Source organism: Tachypleus tridentatus, chromosome 1, assembly GCF_004210375.1.
Source record: "Tachypleus tridentatus isolate NWPU-2018 chromosome 1, ASM421037v1, whole genome shotgun sequence".
NCBI classification, from domain to species: domain Eukaryota; kingdom Metazoa; phylum Arthropoda; class Merostomata; order Xiphosura; family Limulidae; genus Tachypleus; species Tachypleus tridentatus.
In genome coordinates this window covers 109306552-109328650 of record NC_134825.1, presented here as the reverse complement: position 1 = coordinate 109328650, position 22099 = coordinate 109306552, and the positions used below count along the sequence as shown (strand labels likewise).

The 22099-nt window shown below is 35.0% G+C and overlaps 2 protein-coding genes across 9 annotated transcripts in view; one reads left to right on the top strand and one right to left on the bottom strand.

Annotated features, from left to right (window-relative positions):
* The first annotated feature begins 1315 nt into the window (after nucleotides 1-1315).
* On the top strand, nucleotides 1316-18350 carry LOC143257885 (uncharacterized). 6 transcript variants are annotated; one of them, XM_076516944.1, is made up of 3 exons: nucleotides 1361-1423; nucleotides 12053-15960; nucleotides 16085-16647. In XM_076516944.1, the coding sequence occupies exons 2-3, from the start codon at nucleotides 12157-12159 to the stop codon at nucleotides 16133-16135; spliced, it is 3855 nt and encodes a 1284-aa protein (XP_076373059.1). In that variant the 5' UTR covers nucleotides 1361-1423; nucleotides 12053-12156; the 3' UTR covers nucleotides 16136-16647. The 6 variants fall into 6 exon arrangements, with proteins under 6 accessions (XP_076373034.1, XP_076373059.1, XP_076373028.1 ...); XM_076516950.1 differs by lacking the exon at nucleotides 1361-1423 and adding an exon at nucleotides 2629-2701; XM_076516919.1 differs by having other exon boundaries at nucleotides 1316-1404; nucleotides 12053-18350.
* LOC143257916 (septin-7-like) overlaps nucleotides 18338-22099 on the bottom strand; it is a 37289-nt gene continuing 33527 nt past the window's right edge. For all 3 annotated transcript variants that reach the window (XM_076516981.1, XM_076516972.1, XM_076516964.1), the window contains 7 exons: nucleotides 21568-21660; nucleotides 21169-21265; nucleotides 21023-21074; nucleotides 20361-20465; nucleotides 19373-19508; nucleotides 18974-19125; nucleotides 18338-18715 (listed from right to left, as the gene is read on the bottom strand). In XM_076516981.1, the coding sequence (XP_076373096.1) occupies nucleotides 18664-18715; nucleotides 18974-19125; nucleotides 19373-19508; nucleotides 20361-20465; nucleotides 21023-21074; nucleotides 21169-21265; nucleotides 21568-21660 (687 nt within the window). In that variant the 3' untranslated portion in view covers nucleotides 18338-18663. The remainder of the gene's footprint in view (nucleotides 18716-18973; nucleotides 19126-19372; nucleotides 19509-20360; nucleotides 20466-21022; nucleotides 21075-21168; nucleotides 21266-21567; nucleotides 21661-22099) is intronic.

Sequence of the window (22099 nt, the reverse complement as noted above, 5' to 3'; positions counted from 1 at the left end):
ACAGGAGACACAAACAACCCGCCGTGATTGTTTTGGCAAGTTCTTTCTTTGGTGACAACTCAAATTACATCACCTTTCCAAGTCCAACAATTCTGAAATAAGGTGACAAGAAAAAGTGGTGAATGTAATTACTTTATAAATATTCAATATTTCCTGTCGTGTTGTAGGTTTTATTTTTTATTTTTCTTATGATTTTGTTTATTTGTTTGCTCGGTTTCTGTTTGTTTGTTTGTTTGTTTTTGGAATTTCGCACAAAGCTACTCGAGGGCTATCTGTGCTAAATGTCCCTAATTTAGCAGTGTAAGATTAGAGGGATGGCAGCTAGTCATCACCACCCACCGCCAACTCTTGGGCTGCTCTTTTACCAACGAATAGTAGGATTGACCGTCACATTATAACGCACCCACGGCTGAAAGGGCGAGCATATTTGGCGCGACCGGGATGCGAACCCGCGACCCTCAGATTACGAGTCGCACGCCCTAACATGCTTGGCCATGCCGGGCGAAGAGCCCGGTTTCCAGCTGTGAAGTCCGCAGGCATACCACTGGAGGTGGGGGCTTTTCTTATTGTTCCCAGTTTTATTCTTCTGCAAATTCTCCACGATGTTCTTTGCACCATAAATCTTGACTTCTCGTGAACGAATGATATTATATCACATTTAAACTAAGGGTGTTTGTTGTGGTTCATCCAGCCAGATTAGCTCCAAAAGTTTACACTAAAGGTGTTTGTTCTGGTTCAGCCAACCAGAAAACAAACAAATAATAGTACTCTTTCTTTCTTTTTTCGAAACTATTTGCAAATATTTTGTGATTTCTTTAGTATCAGGTTCTGTATGGTTAAGATAAAAAATACACTAATAACATCAAAATTACCATTCGAATGTGTTTTAAGCAATCTGAACGTCACATTACACTGATTTAGGATTTTGTTTTATTGTAAATTGCTTAGTTATAAGTTAAAAATGTGTAGGTGTTTAGGGATACCTAACATTTTCAGTTATTTCATAAAAACAATTCGCGCTTTGCTGAAGTTATCGTGAAAAGGATTTGTTTTACATATATTGGTGGTGATTTTGGTCAAAAGTTATTGGCAATAATTTACTCATTTCAATGTTTTGAAAAAGTAAACATTGTTTTATTGTAAAGGGGACGTATTATGAATCACACCTATCATCCTTGTTCCCATAGTAACAGCATGTTTAGGGGTCACTATGGGACACATTATGGGGGATAGAAAGAAAGTATCTGTACGTGATGTGATTGGTTTCTTGATGCTAACTAGGCATGTGATTGAATTCTGAGTGCTGATTCGCTCACGCTTTTTGCAGAAAGAGATTTCTCTAACGGAGAGTATTAATCACGTGATTTTTCAGCGCCATCTTAGCGTAGAACTTGCATATACTACGTATGTATCGTTAACACCGGTAAGAGCTAGTAGTAGTTAATTTGTTTGTGCATATTGAATCATCTTGATTTGGAATAATTTCCCCTAAGATAATTAAATATTATGTTAACTTTAACAACAGGTGAAGTTTTTCATTTATTATCAATCTTTAAATATCGCGCTTAATTCAAAAATATATTCACGCGTTTCTTACTGTTCCAATTCATGAACGATTTAGTGTTACGTACAATATATCTTGTTGTGTTAGGCTTAAGTCGTAGCTGTGCATATTTGTCGATTGCAATGAATGACCGGGGAAAATGGTGGTTTATATTATATTAGTTTACCTATGATTTTTGTTTTGATTGAACAAGTTTGATTCTTGTTTGTGTTTTATTTTATGTGACCCAGTAATCTGATAATGCTGATGCTGTGAATATGATATTTTCGTAACAAATCGATGACAGCACTGTTCATTGTAATAATTTAGTATTAAAAACCTTCATGTACGTTTATTCAAATTATATTTAAGAAGAGCTATTCATAATAACAGTTAAAAACTGGTTTCCAGAGGTAAAATATGAATTTAAATGGATTTATAAATACTGTGCCATTTTAAAATTTAGAAATATAAAGTGAAAATGTTTGCAACATTTCTTTATTATCTTGGACGTGTTTATGTGTAGCTAGTGTAGGTATTGATCATGTGCACATGCACCCTTGAGTTTGTAAATATATCATTGTTTCTTTGTGGATAACAGTTATATTTTAATGTCTAACCACATTTTTAAACTAATTGTGAACATAATTTGTTCAGCCTAGTTTTATAGATATGTGTAGTAGTTCGTGATGACTGATATTTTTCATGAATTATGAAGTACTTTGACTTCCTGCATCTTTTTAACTGGTATGATTGTGACTGTTATATATGTACTGATATACTAACAACATACTAACTTTTAACTGTTCAGGTTAGTTCTGACTGTTGTTTCAAACTTTTGTTGTTATTAGGTAATGTTAGATTATTCCTTTTTATATTCTAAATATATTGAGTTTATTTCAGTTTTTAAGATTTGTAGTCAAAAGTGCTTCATAATATTGGCATTAAGTATTGACTTATGACACTAGATCCAAACAAATAAAAAAAAATAGACTTTATTAATTGAGGTTTCAGTTTGTTTTGCAGTAGTTTCTTCCCTCTAAGGAAAGAAAACAAAACCAAATCATGGCATATATTCCAGTTTAAGAGTATCTGATCCCAAACCAAAGCCTAGGGGAACTTCCTTTGTCTTTGCCTGTTAGCAAGTTGAATGACTTGGTGAGCTCAATGTTTAGAAACAACATAAATATTTTTAAATTTAGAAAATAGGATAAAAATAAAGTTGACAACAGGCAAATATTAAAATTAACTTACATGAACAAGTAAAGGTGGAAAAGTGAACAACAGGTAACACCACATAGCTTTTTTTTCTAGGGTTAACAATTGTTTGTGTTGAACATATGTTGATAAATATGTTCTGTCAGCACTTTATATAATGAAATTTAAAATATTTTTGTAAGGAAATCATATAATAGTAATTTCTTACATAACACCAAATTATGAATTTTTTTTAAAACAGATGTTACTGTTGTGCCTCACAATATTATTTTTCTATAGAATAAGTTTTGTCTCCCATTTTTGAAATGGGTTAATTTGGTATTTTTATATTTTAGTGCTAACATTACAATTATTAGTTTTTTCCAAAATATTTTCTGAAGACCCAGAATTTTGGTTCACAGGCTATATATTTTGGTACCAAGAGACTGACAAAGGTATAATTGTTTCGAGACAATCCTCTTGATAAAACCCAGACATATTTTCTCATTTGCTTTAGTATTTTAATTTCCAAAATTGATAAGGATGAATGTAATTTACACTAACAGATGATGGCATCGTTTGTAGTAACAATAAACGTTTTGTAATAAGGTTCGTGGCTGTTTAAATGTTTCATTTTAGTCTATAATTTTCAGTAAATCCCCTTTAAACGATTGTAAGGTGCTGTCGTTTACTTTCTTTTAGAGAAAAATTTTCTTTAATGGAAACTAGTCTTTTGTTTTTTCTTCCACATCTTAAACTTGTATCCCATTGTATTCAAAACATATAGAAATCAAAGACTCATCCATCTGATCCCTTAGATAATGTAGATTTTCATTGAATAAATTTTATGTTATAAACATGAAGTTTATAAATTGTGAACTTATCCTTGTTGGATAACCTTTTCATTCCAGGAGTAATTTAAGTAGAATTCCTTTGAACCCTTTCTAGATAGTTAATATACTTTTCTTGATGAGGATACTAAAACTGTATGCAGTATTCCAAGTTTTGTCTCTCAATTGTGTTAGTTTTTTTTAACAGGGTACAGCTTTGTTTGACTTTTCCATAGCTGTACCAACAACTAACTTGTGAAACACTTCAATACTGACAAGAGTTCAGTTCTACTGATCTCCAAGTTACTAATTTCTTCTCGGTTCCTATAATCATTATTAAAAACTTTTAAAATCTAAGTTCACCAAGTCCCATTTCTTTTTTGTTAAGATAACTAGTAACAATAACAGATCAATAAGATGTTTTCTTTAGGTGAATCCATGTTGATTTTCACTTATATTTCACTAAAAGATTTAGTAAGACATTAGAATTTGTAGTGAAACTAACTGATCTGTACATCCTAGGGCAACTCTTATTACCCCATTCAAAAGTAAGACTGACAATAGCACCTTAGTGTCTCCTGACCAACAATAAATTCAGGAGAAAGGCTTGTGTATCTAATCTGTAGCATCCTATAAAACTGATCTGGTGTTCCTAATCTCCTAATTTTACTGCCCACCACCAAGGGACATGGTACTAAACTTATAAAATAATTTTCCCAACTCAGTAAATAATCAATTATCTTGTAAATCAACCTCACCCACCCTCTTCACACCCAAGATATCAACAGATGTAATTTGTTGACCATTTCTTCATCTGTATAGCAAAAAAATGAAAGGTCCTAACAGTGACCCCCTGAAGTACCCCATTTGTGACACAAATTCAACTTAACTGAACTCTATTTATTAATAACTTTGCTTTTCCCATCTAGCTGGTATTTTATTAAATGATATGACTTGCCTACAAATAACTTTTCTGACAAACCTTTTATGTGGCCCCTTGTTATGCTTACTGAATATCCTGGTATACCAAATGTAGACCTGTACTGTCTTTAAAGAATGTCAAAGGACATGGGTCTTAATAACCTTCACTTAAAACACATAATGTAGGGAGAATAGGCTTAACTAAAGACATGGGTCTTGACCGTCACTTGAAACGTATGATGATGTAAGGAGAATAGGCTTAACTAAAGACATGGGTCTTAATAACCATTTGAAACACATGATGTAGGGAGAATAGGCTTAACTAAAGACACGTGTCTTAATAACCTTCACTTGAAACATATGATGTAGGGAGAAGAGGCTTAACTAAAAACATGGGTATTAATAACCTTCACTTGAAACATATGATGTAGGGAGAAGAGGCTTATCCAAAGACATGGGTCTTAATAACCTTCACTTGAAACACATGATGTAGGGAGAAGAGGCTTATCTAAAGACATGGGTCTCAATAACCTTCACTTGAAACATATGATGTAGGGAGAATAGGCTTAACTAAAGACATGGGTCTTAATAACCTTCACTTTAAACACATGGTGTAGGGAGAATAGGCTTAACTAAAGACATAGGTCTTAATAACCTTCACTTGAAACGTATGATGATGTAAGGAGAATAGGCTTAACTAAAGACATGGGTCTTAATAACCATTTGAAACACATGATGTAGGGAGAATAGGCTTAACTAAAGACACGTGTCTTAATAACCTTCACTTGAAACATATGATGTAGGGAGAAGAGGCTTAACTAAAAACATGGGTATTAATAACCTTCACTTGAAACATATGATGTAGGGAGAATAGGCTTAACTAAAGACATGGGTCTTAATAACCTTCACTTTAAACACATGGTGTAGGGAGAATAGGCTTAACTAAAGACATAGGTCTTAATAACCTTCACTTGAAATGTATGGTGATGTAAGGAGAATAGGCTTAACTAAAGACATGGGTCTTAATAACCATTTGAAACACATGATGTAGGGAGAATAGGCTTAACTAAAGACACGTGTCTTAATAACCTTCACTTGAAACATATGATGTAGGGAGAAGAGGCTTGACTAAAAACATGGGTATTAATAACCTTTACTTGAAACATATGATGTAGGGAGAAGAGGCTTATCCAAAGACATGGGTATTAATAACCTTCACTTGAAACATATGATGTAGGGAGAAGAGGCTTATCCAAAGACATGGGTCTTAATAACCTTCACTTGAAACACATGATGTAGGGAGAAGAGGCTTATCTAAAGACATGGATCTTAATAACCTTCAATTGAAACATATGATGTAGGGAGAATAGGCTTAACTAAAGACATGGGTCTTAATAACCTTCACTTTAAACACATGGTGTAGGGAGAATAGGCTTAACTAAAGACGTGGGTCTTAATAACCTTCACTTGAAACATGTGATGATGTAGGGAGAATAGGCTTAACTAAAGACATGGGTCTTAATAACCTTCACTGGAAACTGAACTTCAGTAACATCGATTCGTGTCATGTAATCAGTAAATCACAATTACACAAGATATTTGTTGTGAAACTAGTCAACTAACTTGGTGTCTGATTATTCTGACTATCTGGTAATCTAAATATTGTAATTGTTATTTTTAATTATTTTTGTGTTATCAAGTAATCTAGGTAAGGGTTTCTGGTTACTGTTATTTTTGTGTTATCAACTAATCAAGTGGGGGGGTTTTCCAGGTGTCACTTTTAATCATTCCAATTGCCAAAGCAGTTTAAATATTGACATCATGTTATTTGTTAAGCACAAAGTTACTCAACAGGTTGTGTGTGCTCTGCCCACTGTGGGTATCGAAACCGGGCTTTTACTAAATTTCTAGTGTTAAAAGGTGTTTGCTAAGTATATTGTGATGATAACTGATGAAGTTTGATGATCAGCTAGGAAACTTTGTAATTAATATGATAAAATAATGACAGTAGAGCTTAAATTATAGCAGAATAATTATTTTCTCCAGAAACAGAAGAGGCAAAAAAATAATTTTCTGAAGATCACACCATCAAATTATTTCTCACTTTCAACTTTTAATGAAGTGGAAACTCTGGCATTGACGTTGACCAATGTGAAGGCTTCAGTTTTGGATACAAAAGAAACTTTAGCCAATGCAGTTGTGTGCTTTTGTAGGTTTGCAACAGGGTTCATGATTTTCCTGTTTCATGTTATGGAGAACTTTATTTTTCTCCATTATTAGAGTGCAGATATGATGTCACATACTGATATAATGCACTGATGCCATCTATATAAATATAATAATACTGTCTATTGTATGTCCGTGTTAGTACTTCATAGGGTGTGGATGGATCTTTGCCTAACTTGGTTTGGAGGTTTATTAGGTCCATGGAGAAATACACATAAATCTTCATTTTTTTTATACTACTATTTCAATTCTGTTGATGAATCTTCACCAGATTTGGTATGGAGAGTTGTTGGGTCCATGAGGAGATACATTCATATTTAGGGTTTCACATTTTGAGTTTTGGTTTTTTTAACCCTTAAATGAAGGCCGTCATCAATTGTTGCTGCTATATACAACATTCCTGCTGTTTAAGGGTTAAATTATATATATATAAAGGAAACAGCTTTTCATGTTGTAAGATAACATTTTGTTAATCACAAGTTTACATAACTTCCATCCAGAGTACAGGTACTCCAGCTGCTCTGTATTTTTATTTTTTAGTGTTGCATCTGGTTGTTCGTTGTGTGGACTGTGAGGAGTGTTTAGGGTTAACAGAATATGTACATTATGGTGATACAGATTTTGGTTTTGTCATTCTAATAATTTGCTTACAGATTAAAGGGTTCTTTATCTTATTAACAAGAATTTATATATTTCAGCAAATTACATTGACCCACAAATTTTTTTGTCTTTGACTATAATTACATTTTTTTAATTATCTAGATCCATGTTTAAATTTTAGTTCATTATTGTATGACAGACTTTAAAAACTACAATTTGTTTAAACGAAGTGTTACGACATCCTACAGTTCAACATTGCACACATACGTAAACATCAGTTCAGTTGTTTTTGTGAACAAAGTTTCAGTACTTTTATATATAAATCTTTAATGAACATTATTCTTGTATATTGGTTATCTCTATTGTTCAACCATATCTTGAAAAAGAAGACTGTTACTGTAATAGATCTCTGTCTAATTCTTAGACATATTGTGTCAGTAGAAATCACGTACTGTGTATATATTAATGAAATGTTTATTGTTCAGTGCAACACACACTTGTACTTGAACATTTGCTTTAAAGCAGGGGTGTGCAACAGGCGGCCCGCGGGCCACAACCCGGCCCGCCAAGCCATTTAGTGTGGCCCTAGTTGTTGTAATCTAACCATGTGGCCTGATCTGTAATCCAACGCAAATGGAATATTTTTAAAAGCATCGATCCTACGGGATTCCCAGGCTTCGGACTCGACAAACTTCTAAAATTATCTTTGCTAGAGAGGAGCAGGCCGAATTCGATTGGTCGGCCTCCTTAGGGCATGAATAGGTGACGTGCACTAGCACTATTGTCTACGACTCAACGTCATGTCCTGAACCTCGCCTTCGCCCGCTGGCGACAATTTTCCCTAACCTCTGCTGTCCTTCATTCATTATTGGTGAAAATTTTATTACCTTTTACAGTTACTACAAGAGATTGAAGGTAAATTGATTATTATTTAGCATATTGTTGTGACTTTACTGAATTTATTAAAATTTTTGCTTTCAGATGCATCTGATTCTATGTACAGTGTGACCTCGTTATTCGCGGGGGTTACGTTCTTTACCCTCCCGCGAATAGCGAAAAACCGCGAATATTGGATGCAGTTTTAAAACGTATATGTATGCGATTATATACTATATGAAATGCTTCCCAAACACTAATGATACTTATACTCATTGATGCAGTAATAATGTAGCAATATTGCATACTGTTATGTATTTCACTAAATTGTACCGTGCGTTACCGGGCTGTGCTTTGCCGTTTGCGTTGTTGGGGAAGCTGAGGCAGTCAGCCAATAGCAGTCAATCTTGTTTGGTGAAGACGAGAATTGATAAAAACGGCTTGATTGAGTAAATACAACAGAAATCTCCTCGAAAAGCCCTTTCAGTCTCTGTGACCTACAAAAACGCAGTTCGCGCATAACCCGCGAATAGGCGAGGTCACACTGTATTTTGCTATTCTCAATTAATTTAAGTACCGGAAGGCTATGATCGGGATGCCAATTTAGAAACATGTGTTTCTGTCCATAAGAGGTTCCATGTGTAAATAAATTCTATGTTTTTTTCTACTTTGCTATTTTCGTGAGAATAATTTTTGTTTTGATTTCAGGGCTAGTAAAATGTCAGCAGTTAAGAAACGAAAAATTGATGATGAGGGAAGGTTTTCAACAGTGAATGGTGCACAAAATATCTTGTTGTCCCACATAATCAAGGTGTTGTCTGCCTCGTCTGTCAAACTACAATTGCAGTCATGAAAGAGTACAATATTAAGCGACATTACGCAACTAAGCACTCCTCCCAGTTTGATGAAATTGTTGGTCAGGCACGAAAGGACAAAATTGAACATTTAAAAACATCCATTGAAAAGCAACAATTCAGAACTGGTGACAAAACTGAGTTTTAAGCTTTGTGAATGTATGGCAGAAAAGGGAAAGCCTTTCAGTGATGGAGAATTTATTAAAATTGTTTAACAATATTCACAGAATATGCATGTCCAGAGAAAAATATTTGGTGGAGCAAACTAGCCTTTCCGCTTTACTGTCTCATGGGACAAAAGATCTTTCAGAGGACATCAAAGAAACTTTGAAAGAGAGATTGAATTCGTGTGAAGCTTTCAGTCTGGCTTTGAATGAAAGCACTGATATCAATGACACATCCCAACTTGTCATTTTCATCAGAGCTGTTACTGCAGGCTTTGATGTTTTCGAAGAGTTTTAGATATGGCAAGCCTTTCCTCCACAACCACAGGACAGGATATTTGTGAACAAGTGCTTAAGGTTGTAGAAAAGTTTGAACTGAATCCTTATAAATTATGTGGTGTTACAACAGATGGTGCTCCTTCCATGACAGGTAGGACAAATGGATTCACCAAGAAATTTCTAACTGCAATTGGAGCACAAGGCGAAGTTGTAATCCATTGCATTATTCACCAAGATAGCTTGTGCACCAAAGTTCTGGATTTTGCAGAAGTTATGAAAAATGTCGTCCAATGCGTAAATTATATTCAAACACGAGGATTAAATCATCGACAATTTAAAACTTTTTTAGATGAGCTGGACAGTGAGTATTCAGATGTTTTGTACTTCTCTGCTGTACGTTGGCTTAGTAGAGCTGCTACTTTGAAGAGATTCTGGAATCTGCGAGAGGAGATTAAGTTCTTCATGGAGAGCAAACGTCAGAATGTGGACTTCTTGAGCAATGAGAACTGGCTGAATGACTTAGCATTCCTCACAGACATTACACAGCATCTGTCTGATTTAAACTTAAAACTACAAGGGAAAAGTCAACTTGTGAATAAGTTGTTTGAGCATATTTGTGCTTTTGAGAAGAAATTGGAACTTTTCCAGGTTCAGTTGAGAAAAGCCATATTGACCCATTTTACATGTCTTGCAACCAGGAAACTGGAATTTCCTAATCTGGATTGCACCAAATATGGAACCAGTGTACAAAAGCTGCGTGATGAGTTTGCAAACAGATTTCCAGATTTCAGACAAACTGAAATTAGATTGAAATTGTTCGCTCAACCTTTTGATTTGGCAGTGGAAGACAGTCCTGATGATTGCCAAATGGAACTCATTGAACTGCAGGCTGACATGGACACTAAAAGGAAATTCTCTGAAAACAGTTTGCTAGACTTTTACAAACTCTGTGTACGTGAAAAGTTTCCCAATTTGTCCCGTCATGCACAAAGAATTGCCTCCCTTTTTGGTAGCACCTAGTGCTGTGAGCAATTTTTCTCCAAAATGAAGCTCATCAAAACCAAATGTAGAAGTCAGCTGACTGATGAACATTTGACCAGTCAGTTAAGAGTGGCAACCACTTCTGTCAAAGCTGATATTGACAAGCTCTGCAAGGACTCTAAATTTCAAGTGTCGCACTAAAATGATCACTCATGCAAAAATATAAAATATTATTGCTTGCATTTTGAGAATTTTTTTTAATTTATTGTGCATGTACACGAATAAGCTTGTTTTTTAAGTGGCCCCGCTTGATTGATGAAGTTGGTTATATGGCCCACCGACGAAAAATGTTGCACACCCCTGCTTTAAAGGATCCTGCATATGAATATATAGTTTATAATACAGTTTTATTTATTTGATGTTTCTTAATATTACTTGTCATTTTCTATCTATGTTCTTGTAAATTGTACTTTGTTTTAGGTGTATTTATTTCTGATTAAGGACAGTTGAAAATCTGGGGAAAAACCAGCATATTACAAGAGTTTTTCTGTTCAATGTGACACCATGGTTTGAAACTGTAGTTTTGAATTATAGACCAACTGTTCTTTTGCTACATTATTGTATTGTTTTATTTTCTTTTTGGTCTATTTCACAGATGTTTTGTCATCTGTCATGCCAATAAACAACCAACAAAAACAGCTACCCAGTCTAAAACCTTGATTGAAAAACCCCACTTGCTGGGATTTGTATAATAATAAATTACATTAGTATTAAATTGTAAAAAACTGTTGATAATACTGCATGTGAACTGCATCAGTTATGTTTGTGAACATGTTTTCACTTGTTTGGTTTCTTTATATAGCAGATAGTCTTTAATAACAAACAAACAATTCATGTTAAGATATAAATCTAAAAAAGATATGCTGTCAATATTTGTGAAAATTGGAATATTAACTTTCATGTTTATAATCTTTGTTGTAATGAATTTTCACAAGCCTTATTTCTTACCTACAAAATATTCAATTGATACACATTAATTCTACAGATATATTTCTAGTATGTAATAAACAGTTGTGTGAAATGTTTTACACTGGTATTAGGATTCTTTTCACATTTTGATCCATCAGTTGGTGTAAAATAAAGCAATCAACCATGTAAAAACTGTTACTAGTATAAATGATGACGTGAACCACTTAACTTTCATTAGACATTGTTCACTTAATTTTGTTAACCTCTAACCTCTTAGAAATCACCTAGATTGATACTTTAGTGTCCTTTTGTGTTGAACCATTAATATAGTAGGGTTTAAAATCCCCGGTTTGTAAACTCCTGGTGTAAATTGTGATTGTCTGATGTTTTATATGTTATGTTGTTATTTTAAAAAGAAAGAGATATTGCATTTTTCACAAACTGGACCTCCTTGGTCATCAAGACACTTAGAAAGTGGAGCTTTCACTTGTATTAATAATGAAACTATTACCATATTGTTATTCTAATTAAAACAAAGTATTAGTTGTATTGTTTGTGACAAATAAGTCACCACTGGTTTAATGTAGTATCTGGTTGTGATTTTCTCCACAGGTTAAAAGGAAGATGAAAACATTTCATAACTTCATCTTGGTTTTCATCCTGATGACTGGTGGCATATAAAACATAATGAAAGTAGCATTTCTTGTAAAAAATCCATGGATTCAAAAAACAAAGACAGTTTCATGAAACACGTAAATAGTGTTAGTTCACCTATTAATGGTTTTGATAACAGTCAGTTACGTGGTAATACCTATCATTCAGATGGACTAGAAGTGGGAAGAAGTTCTGAGAAAGGTACAGAAAACATCTTTGTGGATAAGAATAATCTACATTCTTCCTGTGATAGTGTAGAATGTTTGCAACATGAAGATCAACACGAACCACCAGTGGCAGATGTGGAATCTGGGGACGTTGTAAAAGCAACTGCTAAAAGAGGCACAGATGTTGTGTTTCATACATCAGAGCCAGTCTGTGATAATGACAAGTGTCACACTAAACATCAGTGTGTCCTGGATAGTATAACTAATTCCTCCAGTGATGGACAGAATGAAACTTGTGAAAACTGTCATTTTGAAGATCAGAACTCCAAGTTTAATTCAACAAAAAATTGTTGTAGCAAATTATTTATTAGGACAGCAGATAACGACAGCCAGAAAGGGTCACAAGAAGGGTTGTCTGATGAGGAACAGAGCTATAAAGATAAAAGTTCCTCACATCCAGAAAAAGGCCCTGATAAGGTTGAGTGTCATACAGCTGACAAAGAGGGATTTAACCAGAATAGTGATACTTTGAGTTGTGTCGAAACTGGAGAGGAAACTTGTGGACAAAAAGACGATACTTCTTGTGAGGCGGTGAAAGTGAAAAGTGACCATGAGGAAGAAACATCTCAGAATTGTAATATGGGCATAAAAGTAACACTAGATGCAGAAACCAATGTCCCTGTGTCTGAAGATATAAAGTGTGAAAGTGGGAAACCAAACAGAAATGTTGAAAGTAACAAAGTGATTGTAAATGATGGCCACATAAATATTCCAGATTGTGTTGGCCCAACTGGGAGAAATGTAGAACATTGTCATGAAGTAAAACCAGGAAAAGAGATACCTAGTAATCAGTGTGAAGATAGCTATGGTGTCAGGGTATTAAAAGACTTAGATGTAGCAAAACAAGTAAATAAAAACACCGATCATACACCCAGGACACCATTAATACAAAATTCTAGTCAGTTTATTAACCACGTAATACACGGGTCAAAGAAAATTTGTGTCGACACTTGTGATTTTGGTATTAGTGCATGTAATATGAATAATGTAACACAAGAAATATGTTTTTCTAAACAGAAGTTAAAAACAGATGAAACAAATGACAGCTTACCTCATATACCAGAGCTTATGAAATCGGGGCTTTTGAAAGACCTCACTATATCTGTTGTACCTTTAGAAAAAAATAGAGATTCTCTGAAATCAACACCAGTGAAATTCCTACAGGAGAAACCTCAGGAGAATCCACTACCCCCATTCTTAGAAGCTATTTGTGGAAACACAGTTACAGATGAGATGGTAGAAAATATCCTCAAAGTAGCTGAATTTCCAGATTTTTTTCAAGGTGAGGTTACTATTGGTAAGTTTATTCCTGTAAAATTCCCAGACAATTACAACTTTAGATTACATGAAGATGAAGTGTTGCTCGAATGTCCATCGATGGTGACTCCTTTACTGATGAAAAAGAAGGACATATTTCCTCCTAAAGTTACACTCCAGAATGGTGATGAGAAGGTAGAAGATGCAACTGCAAGACATATAAAAGATAAAAAGATTAAAAGTTCCAAAGATTTATTGAAGTTTTCCATGGGGAGTGAAAAATTTGAGAAAAAGGAAGAAGGTTTTAAGGACAAGAGTGAAGAATCTTTGAAAACTACCGTCAATACTGAGGAAATTAGAGAAGCAGAGAAAATCTCTGTTGGAACTGAAGAAAAAGTAGAAGGTAGAAAGATGAATGCCACAAGATTACCAGTTACATTGGTGGCAGATAATGAAAACAGGAAGGTCATAACTGAGAAAAATGAAAATGATTCCAATAAAGGAAAAGAATTGTCTCCACAAACCAATTGTAACGTACAGGAAGATAGAAAAGAGTTCCTCACCAATACTGCCATTGGATATCTCACTGCACTAGGTTTGAGTAGAGTCCAAGAATGGCATCGGAAAGATTTGATGAAATCCAAAGAACGGCACATTCGAAGAGCAGGAAAAACAAAACAGTTAGAACATGAATTAGCTATCATCGAAGCTGCTTACTTGCAAGCTAAGAAAGCTAATGAACCATTTGTCTTCAAAAGCCACAAATGTAGTTTTTGTAACTTTAAGTCGGAATCTGTCATTGTGATGGATGGCCATAATTTGGTACCTTATATGACACCGCGAAAGGAATTTGGATGTCATTTATGTGAATTCTGTACTAGGAACCCCACAGCAATTCTTTACCACATGGAAACTGAACACAGAAAAATGGGTCAACTTCCAGTTCCTTCACAATTTCATGAATGTCCATTTTGTCCATTTGACACTAATCATAAACAGAAGTTAAACAGCCACATAAATAGATGTCAAAAGTTTTTTGTTTTGGGTAAAAATCAAAGCACAGAACTTGACATACCAGCACAAACAGTAAAACCTATTACAATAATGGACATCAAGGCTTACATGTATGAAAGGCAACTGATAGAGCTTGCGACAGCAACTAGACGGCCAGGACATCCACCAGGGTCAAGAGGAGATCACAGGATTAATGTTCCTAGACCTCAAGCTAACATTTCCAGACCTTTTATTCCTTCGGACATGTTACAGTATAACCGACCACTTTACCAACACCTAGCAGATGGAGTAACTCTTCAGTCAAGAATGCCAGTGAGCTCATATTCCAGATCTGCTAGTGTTGTTGCAATAAACAGGATTCCTCAGACTGCTAGGTCTGCATTGTTTAGGCCATCTTCTCATGCTGTTCCCACAAATCATATTTATCATGTAGTGGGTAGCAGGAACACAGTTCCAATATTTAGCTCCAATGGTCAAACTTCTAGTTGCAGGCCAGTTTCCCAGATGTCAAATGCTTCAGAATCAGCTCCACAACCGGTTGCACTCTTCACAAACGTAGCTGTTTCTGCCAGTGGTACGTCGGTGTCGACCGTCAACAAAGAAAGTTTACTGAAGGCTGAACTGTCGCCACCACAGCCACCAAAACTTCAAGGTCCCTTTCTGCCCAGCAGTGGGAAATCTGCACCAGGAGAAACAATACTTCCCAGCAACAGTTTTGTTATATGTGAAATCTGTGATGGTTATATAAAGAACCAGGAAGAACTCCGAAGTCACATGCACATGATTCACAAAGTGAAAATCCATCCAAAAATGCTCCAGAACAGACCTCCTCTCAACTGCCAGAAATGCCAGTGGAGGTTCTTTACGGACCAAGGGCTGGAACGACACTTACTGGGTTCTCATGGACTGGTGACGTCTAACATGCAGGAGTTGGCTCAGAGAAGCCAGGATGGGGGGCGATGTACGATCTGCGGACGAGTGTACGTGTGTAAATTGGTTGCTCACATGAATCAAGTCCACAAGATAATGTTAAAACCTGCACATTTGTCGTACAAGTGCACAGTTTGCACGGCAACATTTAACTTGTATAAGCTCTTTGAAAATCATGTTTATGTAGTGCACAGTGGCTCTGTCAAGAGGCGTGTTGAAGACGATTCCAGTGACCAGCCTCCCAAGAAACGTACTGGCGTTAGGAGTACAAATACAACACCCTCGAGGGCAAATCCACGACTGAAGTCAAAGAAAGCAACACCACCCGTCAGGACGGGGGCAGGAAACGGCAAATCAAAAGTTTCAGCAGTGACGGGAGAGGAACGAGTCCCGGACAGAAACAGTGGCAAGCAGAAGTGTGGAGACTGTGGAATAGAGGTTGGTGACTTTTTTAATCACATTAAAGAGAAACATATAAAAAATTGTTCAATTCAGGCCTGCCGAATAGAGCAGTGCCAGAAATGTCAGGGTTCCTTTGATGGACTAGGTATTTATACTTCAGACAACAGGCTGTCGGAGGAGTCCCCGAAGAAGGAAGGTGCCCGTGGAGTAAAGAATGGAAGGGTCAAAAGCACAGACTCCATGTGAGATCATGTGGTCACTCCAAGTGGTTGTGGGAGTGAGGAGCAGACTAGGCCATTGGTTGGTGCACCAGAGTGTGTTACCAAATTGACATCTGATCTGTTCAGAGCTGCTGAAACCTTACTTCAAAGATTGTCAGGTATATTTGTGAAAAGCCACTGTTTGACAGTTTAAATGACCAAGCAAATATACGTGTTGAGGTTCCATATTTAGTTATTTTAATTATATTCAGATTTTCTGTTATTGTGTAGTGTGTGCCTTTGGGAGTTTTCCAAAACAAGATGACTTAAGTATTATCAAAGCATATTGTTAATGTTTTAGTTTTAGTTTGTGTCATGTAATTTATAACAACAATGTTTAAGTGTATATAAACATGGGCTAGGAATGCCTGCACTTTGTGTTTTCACTTTTCAGCTGTTTTGGTTTGTTTGTACTTCTTAACAAGTGTACAGTCCACGTGGTTGGTAAATATCTTAACAAGTGTACAGTCCACGTGGTTGGTAAATACTGTGGTTTGATAATTAGTGCTGTATTGATATGACACTGTGAACACAACATGTTTAATGTTGAACAAGTTGTAAACGGCTTAGATCAGTACGTTTGTGACAAGAAAATAAATACAACCATTAGGAGTTCAGTCAAGTTTTTTTCATGGCATCAAGCATGTTTTCAGTGTACGGTCTGTTAAAAAATAAGATACTTAAACAGTGATAAATGTGAATAGTTTAAAAATATTTAGTTTCTAGTCTGTTGGTTTGAATGAATTATTTAAAACCACTGAATCGAAGTATGTGATATACTTTATTTTAAATAATAATTTTCTGTCACTTAAATTTCATATGCAGTGTTTTTATTTATTTAGATACAATTCACTGCAATGTTTGTTTCCTAGAATTTTTAAAACTACTGTAACATTTCATGGTTTGTAGACTAGTTTTAAGAAAGTGGAGAATATTTGGTAAAGAGTTCTGTTCGGCTTTAAAACTAGTCAACGGATATTACATCTTAAATTAGAAGGGTACGTGAATGTTATTTAAATTTGGTAGGAGTAAAATTTCTCCTACAATTTCTTGAATGTATTACTTTTGAGATACAACATTTTCAGTTCAGTTAACAGTTTTAGCTTTTGCCAGATGATACTGGTTGAAGTAAGATTACTTCTTGTCATCATGTGTTAGTTTAAAGGTTCAAGTTGATTTGCAGAATATCAATAATTAGTTTTATTTTTTGTGAACACTTCATTTTACAATAGAATAATTAGACAATACGTCAATCGTAAGTTTCTATTGAATATAGCAATGTGGTTACTGTTCTGTAAATACTGTGAAGTTAAGGCAAAGGTAATTTACATGAAGAACATTATATTTTCTAATTTTACCTACAAAGTAGGATTTAGAAAAAAACTGTTCATTCACTAAGAATGAAAGTAGTGGTGTGTAGCTTGAAAGTCCAACCATAAAATCACTTGACCATGTCGAAAGTGGAGTTAGAAGAGTGAGCGGCAGCTGCGAAAGTCGTCGATATAAATGTGTAATAGAAGAAATGATTGTTAATATAGGGAGGATGTAAAGTTAGATTAAATGTTTATATTCACTGAAATAGATAATGTTATTTTGTCTCTTTATAACAATATAGAATTATTCTAGTTGCTTTGTCTTAACATGAGGATGGTAGGGGTCATCATGTAAGTGGACGTGAAATGGAACTTTGAGTTCTACCACCACTACTAGTGTGTTAGAACTTGCCTGTTCATCTTGTGTTGTTAAGTAATATCACGTTTTCCAGAGACATGCTAGTTTTTAATGAGGGACAGGTAATTGGATTTTATGCTGGAAGTTTCCAATCTATCCTGGGGCTACACCAGAGCTTTTAACTTTATTTTTATTTAGATTTCTCACAGTTCTCAGCTGTATGTGTTAACCACTGAAATTAAAACACTAAGTAAAAACTCTGTTTTAAAATATATTAATATCTACACAGTATTGTATGGATTGAAAATTCACATGGAGAAATTGTGTCGAGATTATTAATACCCCTCCTGAGTAAGGTTACAGGCATATTCCGTTAGTGTACATGTCCGATATTGGTGTGGCTTTGTTCTATAGTTGTTTACTTGAGTATGTAAACAGGGGCTGTAGTGTCTGTGTTTGTAGCATTACAGATAAAGCACTGGTGAAGTTTTAAAACAGACTGGGTTTATTTCACAGTTCTCATTCTACACTAACAGTAGGATAATACTTGTGTGAAGAGAAGAAAAAATACATTTGAATAGGGGAATCTGACATAGAAAGACTAGTATGTTTATGTGGTTAAACCTTTCGCCTTAAGCTGCATGCAGCAGACGTTTACACTGAAGCCTGCCTCTGCTGAACACATCCTACTATTAGAGTTGTTGAAAGGAATTTAAGACAGCAGAGCCACATATCCTTCTAGAAAAAAACAAAACAGCTGACGTCATAGCCCCTGGCCCGAGTACTGTCCAGACTGCCCCACATGAGGTCAGAATAACCCCTTCTTCTTTTCCTTCTTTTTGTCTTTGCCATCAACATACCTAAAGTAAGAAAAAAATAACTATTTTTACCATTAACATACAAGTTTACTAGGTTTAAATGTTGTTTTTTTTTAAAGATGGACTGAAACAAAGAACTGATTAAGTATCCCAACCTCCTTCAGTACTAGAAATTCCTACTCATTTATATGAAACAAATAATCGCATCTTATTCACAACTTTGCATCAGTTAGACAAGAGAACTGTGGTCCACCTGGTGGTGAACTGTTGTGAATAAAATAATTTGTTGGGTGTACTTACCCTTGGGGGCTCAGATCTAGAGTTAACCGTTGTTGGGCATCGTCCATATCTTCAGGTGCTGCTCTTTCTTTGTCAAATTCTTTCCATTTCTGATACAACTCGTGCTTCTGTTGGTCCAGGTTTTTACGCACTTGTTCACTTCTTCGATGAAGCTGTCAGACATCGAATACTTTTATAGAAATATCACATTCAAGTTTGTCATTTGGAAGTTGTATTCACTTTACTGACTTAAGCAAAAATGATAACTCTTGTGTACCATAGTAGCAACCCCAAGAGTAAAGGATTTGTATAAACAATAATAATATGGGTTACAAGTGTTTGTCATTAAGAGAGTGGCTGGAAACAAACATTATTTAGTCACTGAAGAGTGAAACTGACAAAAACAACTTTAGTTCTTACTTCTGACTCAGAATCTCTCAGTTTATGTAGTTTTTCCTTCACTTTCATCTCTAACACTTGTTCCATTTGTCTTTCCATCATCTTCATCTTGTTCTCGTGGTCTTTTCTGTCCTCTTCTATTCGTGCTAGTGGGTTTCTGAAAATGGTATGTAGAACACGAACCGTTTTATTTTTAAAAAGGTGAAGGATTTATAGCCTGGAGTTCTACAATTGAAAGTTTGGTTGGGAATGACACAAGTTGATTCTGTTTAAACCAAAACACTATGAACTATGCAACAATACTTTCAGTAACATAGTTAAGTATTGTACATACTTGACTATTATACAAATATTAAAAATTAAAACAATTTAAAGAGGACCTGTTCATTAACAGAGCGTGTCTTTAATCCAAAGAAAACTATCCAACTAAATCAAAAATAATATTTAGTTTGTCATTTAGGTGTGGAGTTCCTCTTCGTTCTATAATAATGAAGACGTAGAAATGAACTTAATATTATATAGGATGTATTGGCAACTGTTGTTGTACGTGAAATAAAATATAGAGGAACCTAACAGCACACCCTCTTAAGACTGCTTTAAGTAATATAGGTTTTAACAACTCTTAAAATAAGGTATCTTCTCTTTGGGTGTTGGAAACAAGCAGTTTCAAAGTAAAAATAATATACCCAAGTATTTCTAACTCAAGATATGGACAAGTTGGAAACAGTTCTCCATGAAAATTAACAATGGGTGTGATTTGTATTCATTACTGAGATAGACTTGGTCATCTCTACTTACACTGGCCTTTATCATGAGTAAGTTACAGTTGAATCTCATAAAACAAAATACAGATGTTTCAAATAGTGATCTCTAAACAACAAATACATTTCAAACATTGTAACTGAGAACATCCATACAAGTAGTACATATACAAATGGAGTCATTGTTTGTTGAGAGCCCACAATTTAGTATCAACTTTTGTACTACTAGATGAAATTTCCAGACTTACTTGTTTGCTGTAATCCCAGATTTACCAACAGTTGCTAGTTTCAAACAACGATAATTTTCATAGTGAATGTTATTTGTCACATCCTTCAAGTCCTGCAGATGTGTTCTACGATGAAAAAATAACTACGGTATCTGTAAAGTAGGTACTACGGTACAAACTGACGTTACATAAAGTTCTACATTACATATCTGTAAACAAACCTCACATATTACACTCCAAAACTTTGTGTTTAGTTATTGAATTACTAATGCTAACTTTGAAATATTATCTGAAATCACTATGCTGCTGTCGTTATATCCTGAAACAGGTTATTGTAACCTTACTGACTCCAGGTAAAACTAGACCTATTAAAATATTCACAACGTCGCAGGTTATTTAATGTTTTTAAACAAATATACCTGGAAACCCTGAACACACAATATTCACAGAAGGTTTCCTTAATAAGACATTCTTACTGTCTTCAGTGTTCTAGTTATTGGTAGAATCCGAGAAGTAATTATTTAATGGGACAAACAACAATGGACATGTAAAGAAATTGTTAAAACCTCTATAGAAATGGGGAGGTACATTTCAATCAAAAGTACCTCATAAGGTTCTATATACCTTGTAAAAGGACAGTTTCTGTATGTTGAAGTAACTAGGTTTACACAGAATCAACTCACCTTATCAGGATGTTTCTAAGGGCAACAAAGTCACAGTGTTCCATGTTTTCCACTAGAAGAAAGTAACAAAACAAAACTTAAAGCTTATATTTACTAAGGGAATACTATCTACAGTGATCACTCAAATATATAAACAAAAGAATTACCTTCAACCACACCCCACGGATACTTTCGACCTCGAACTCTTTTCCCATTGGTTTCCACTACTACATTACTTCCTACCACAGCAAATGGTATTCGTTCCTGGAAGAAGCCCAGAAATGTTTGTAGTACACCAGATCTTTCCTTTTTTTAAACGAAGACAAATAGATTTTGCTATAAAGATGTGTGTGTGTGTTATGTAGTTATTAGTTCTTCGGGTACAAGAAGGAAACACGGTTTGAAATCCAAAGTGAAATGACGTTAAGGAGCTGCTTACAATAATGGATATGTTATCTAAAGAGTCTTTAGTAGACAAGTTTCCTAGACGTTAAGGAGTTGCTTACAATAATGGATATGTTATCTAAAGAGTCTTTAGTAGACAAACGTTTTCGGTTATTCCTTACCTTAATACGTTGTTGACTTTTATTCTCTTGTCCATCCTCACAGTCTGGGAATTCATAGATTCTGATCTTATTTTGGGTTATTTCATTAAGGACCTGTATGTACAAAACTAAAGGAGTCAGTGAAAGAAAAGAAATCTGACATTTAATAGTTCCAAAAAATCTCCAATCAGCAGTTCTCTAACTTTTGTATCAAATTTTTGATGAACCAGATGCATTAGAGACCCAGTAAGTTATCGTAATCAAATATAGTCATCTCCGATCCACCTTATTCAATAAGGTCTTCAGCGTTATATAAAAAGGGTTTTATATTACATATACATTGGGAAATATTTGACCCCAATAAAACTGGATGAATGACACAAATGTTTCCTTTAGTCGTCTCACGAGTTGTTGGTAAAAGAGTAGCCCAAGAGTTGGCGGTGGGTGGTGATGACTAGCTGCCTTACCTCTAGTCTAAACTACCACTGCTAAATTAGGGACGGCTAATGCAGATAGCCCTCGTGTAGGTTTGTGCGAACTTTAAAAACAAAGT

Bases quoted from the DNA above. Each gene is read 5' to 3' on its own strand.
- LOC143257885 (XM_076516919.1), top strand. From the start codon at position 12,157: ATGGATTCAAAAAACAAAGACAGTTTCATGAAACACGTAAATAGTGTT.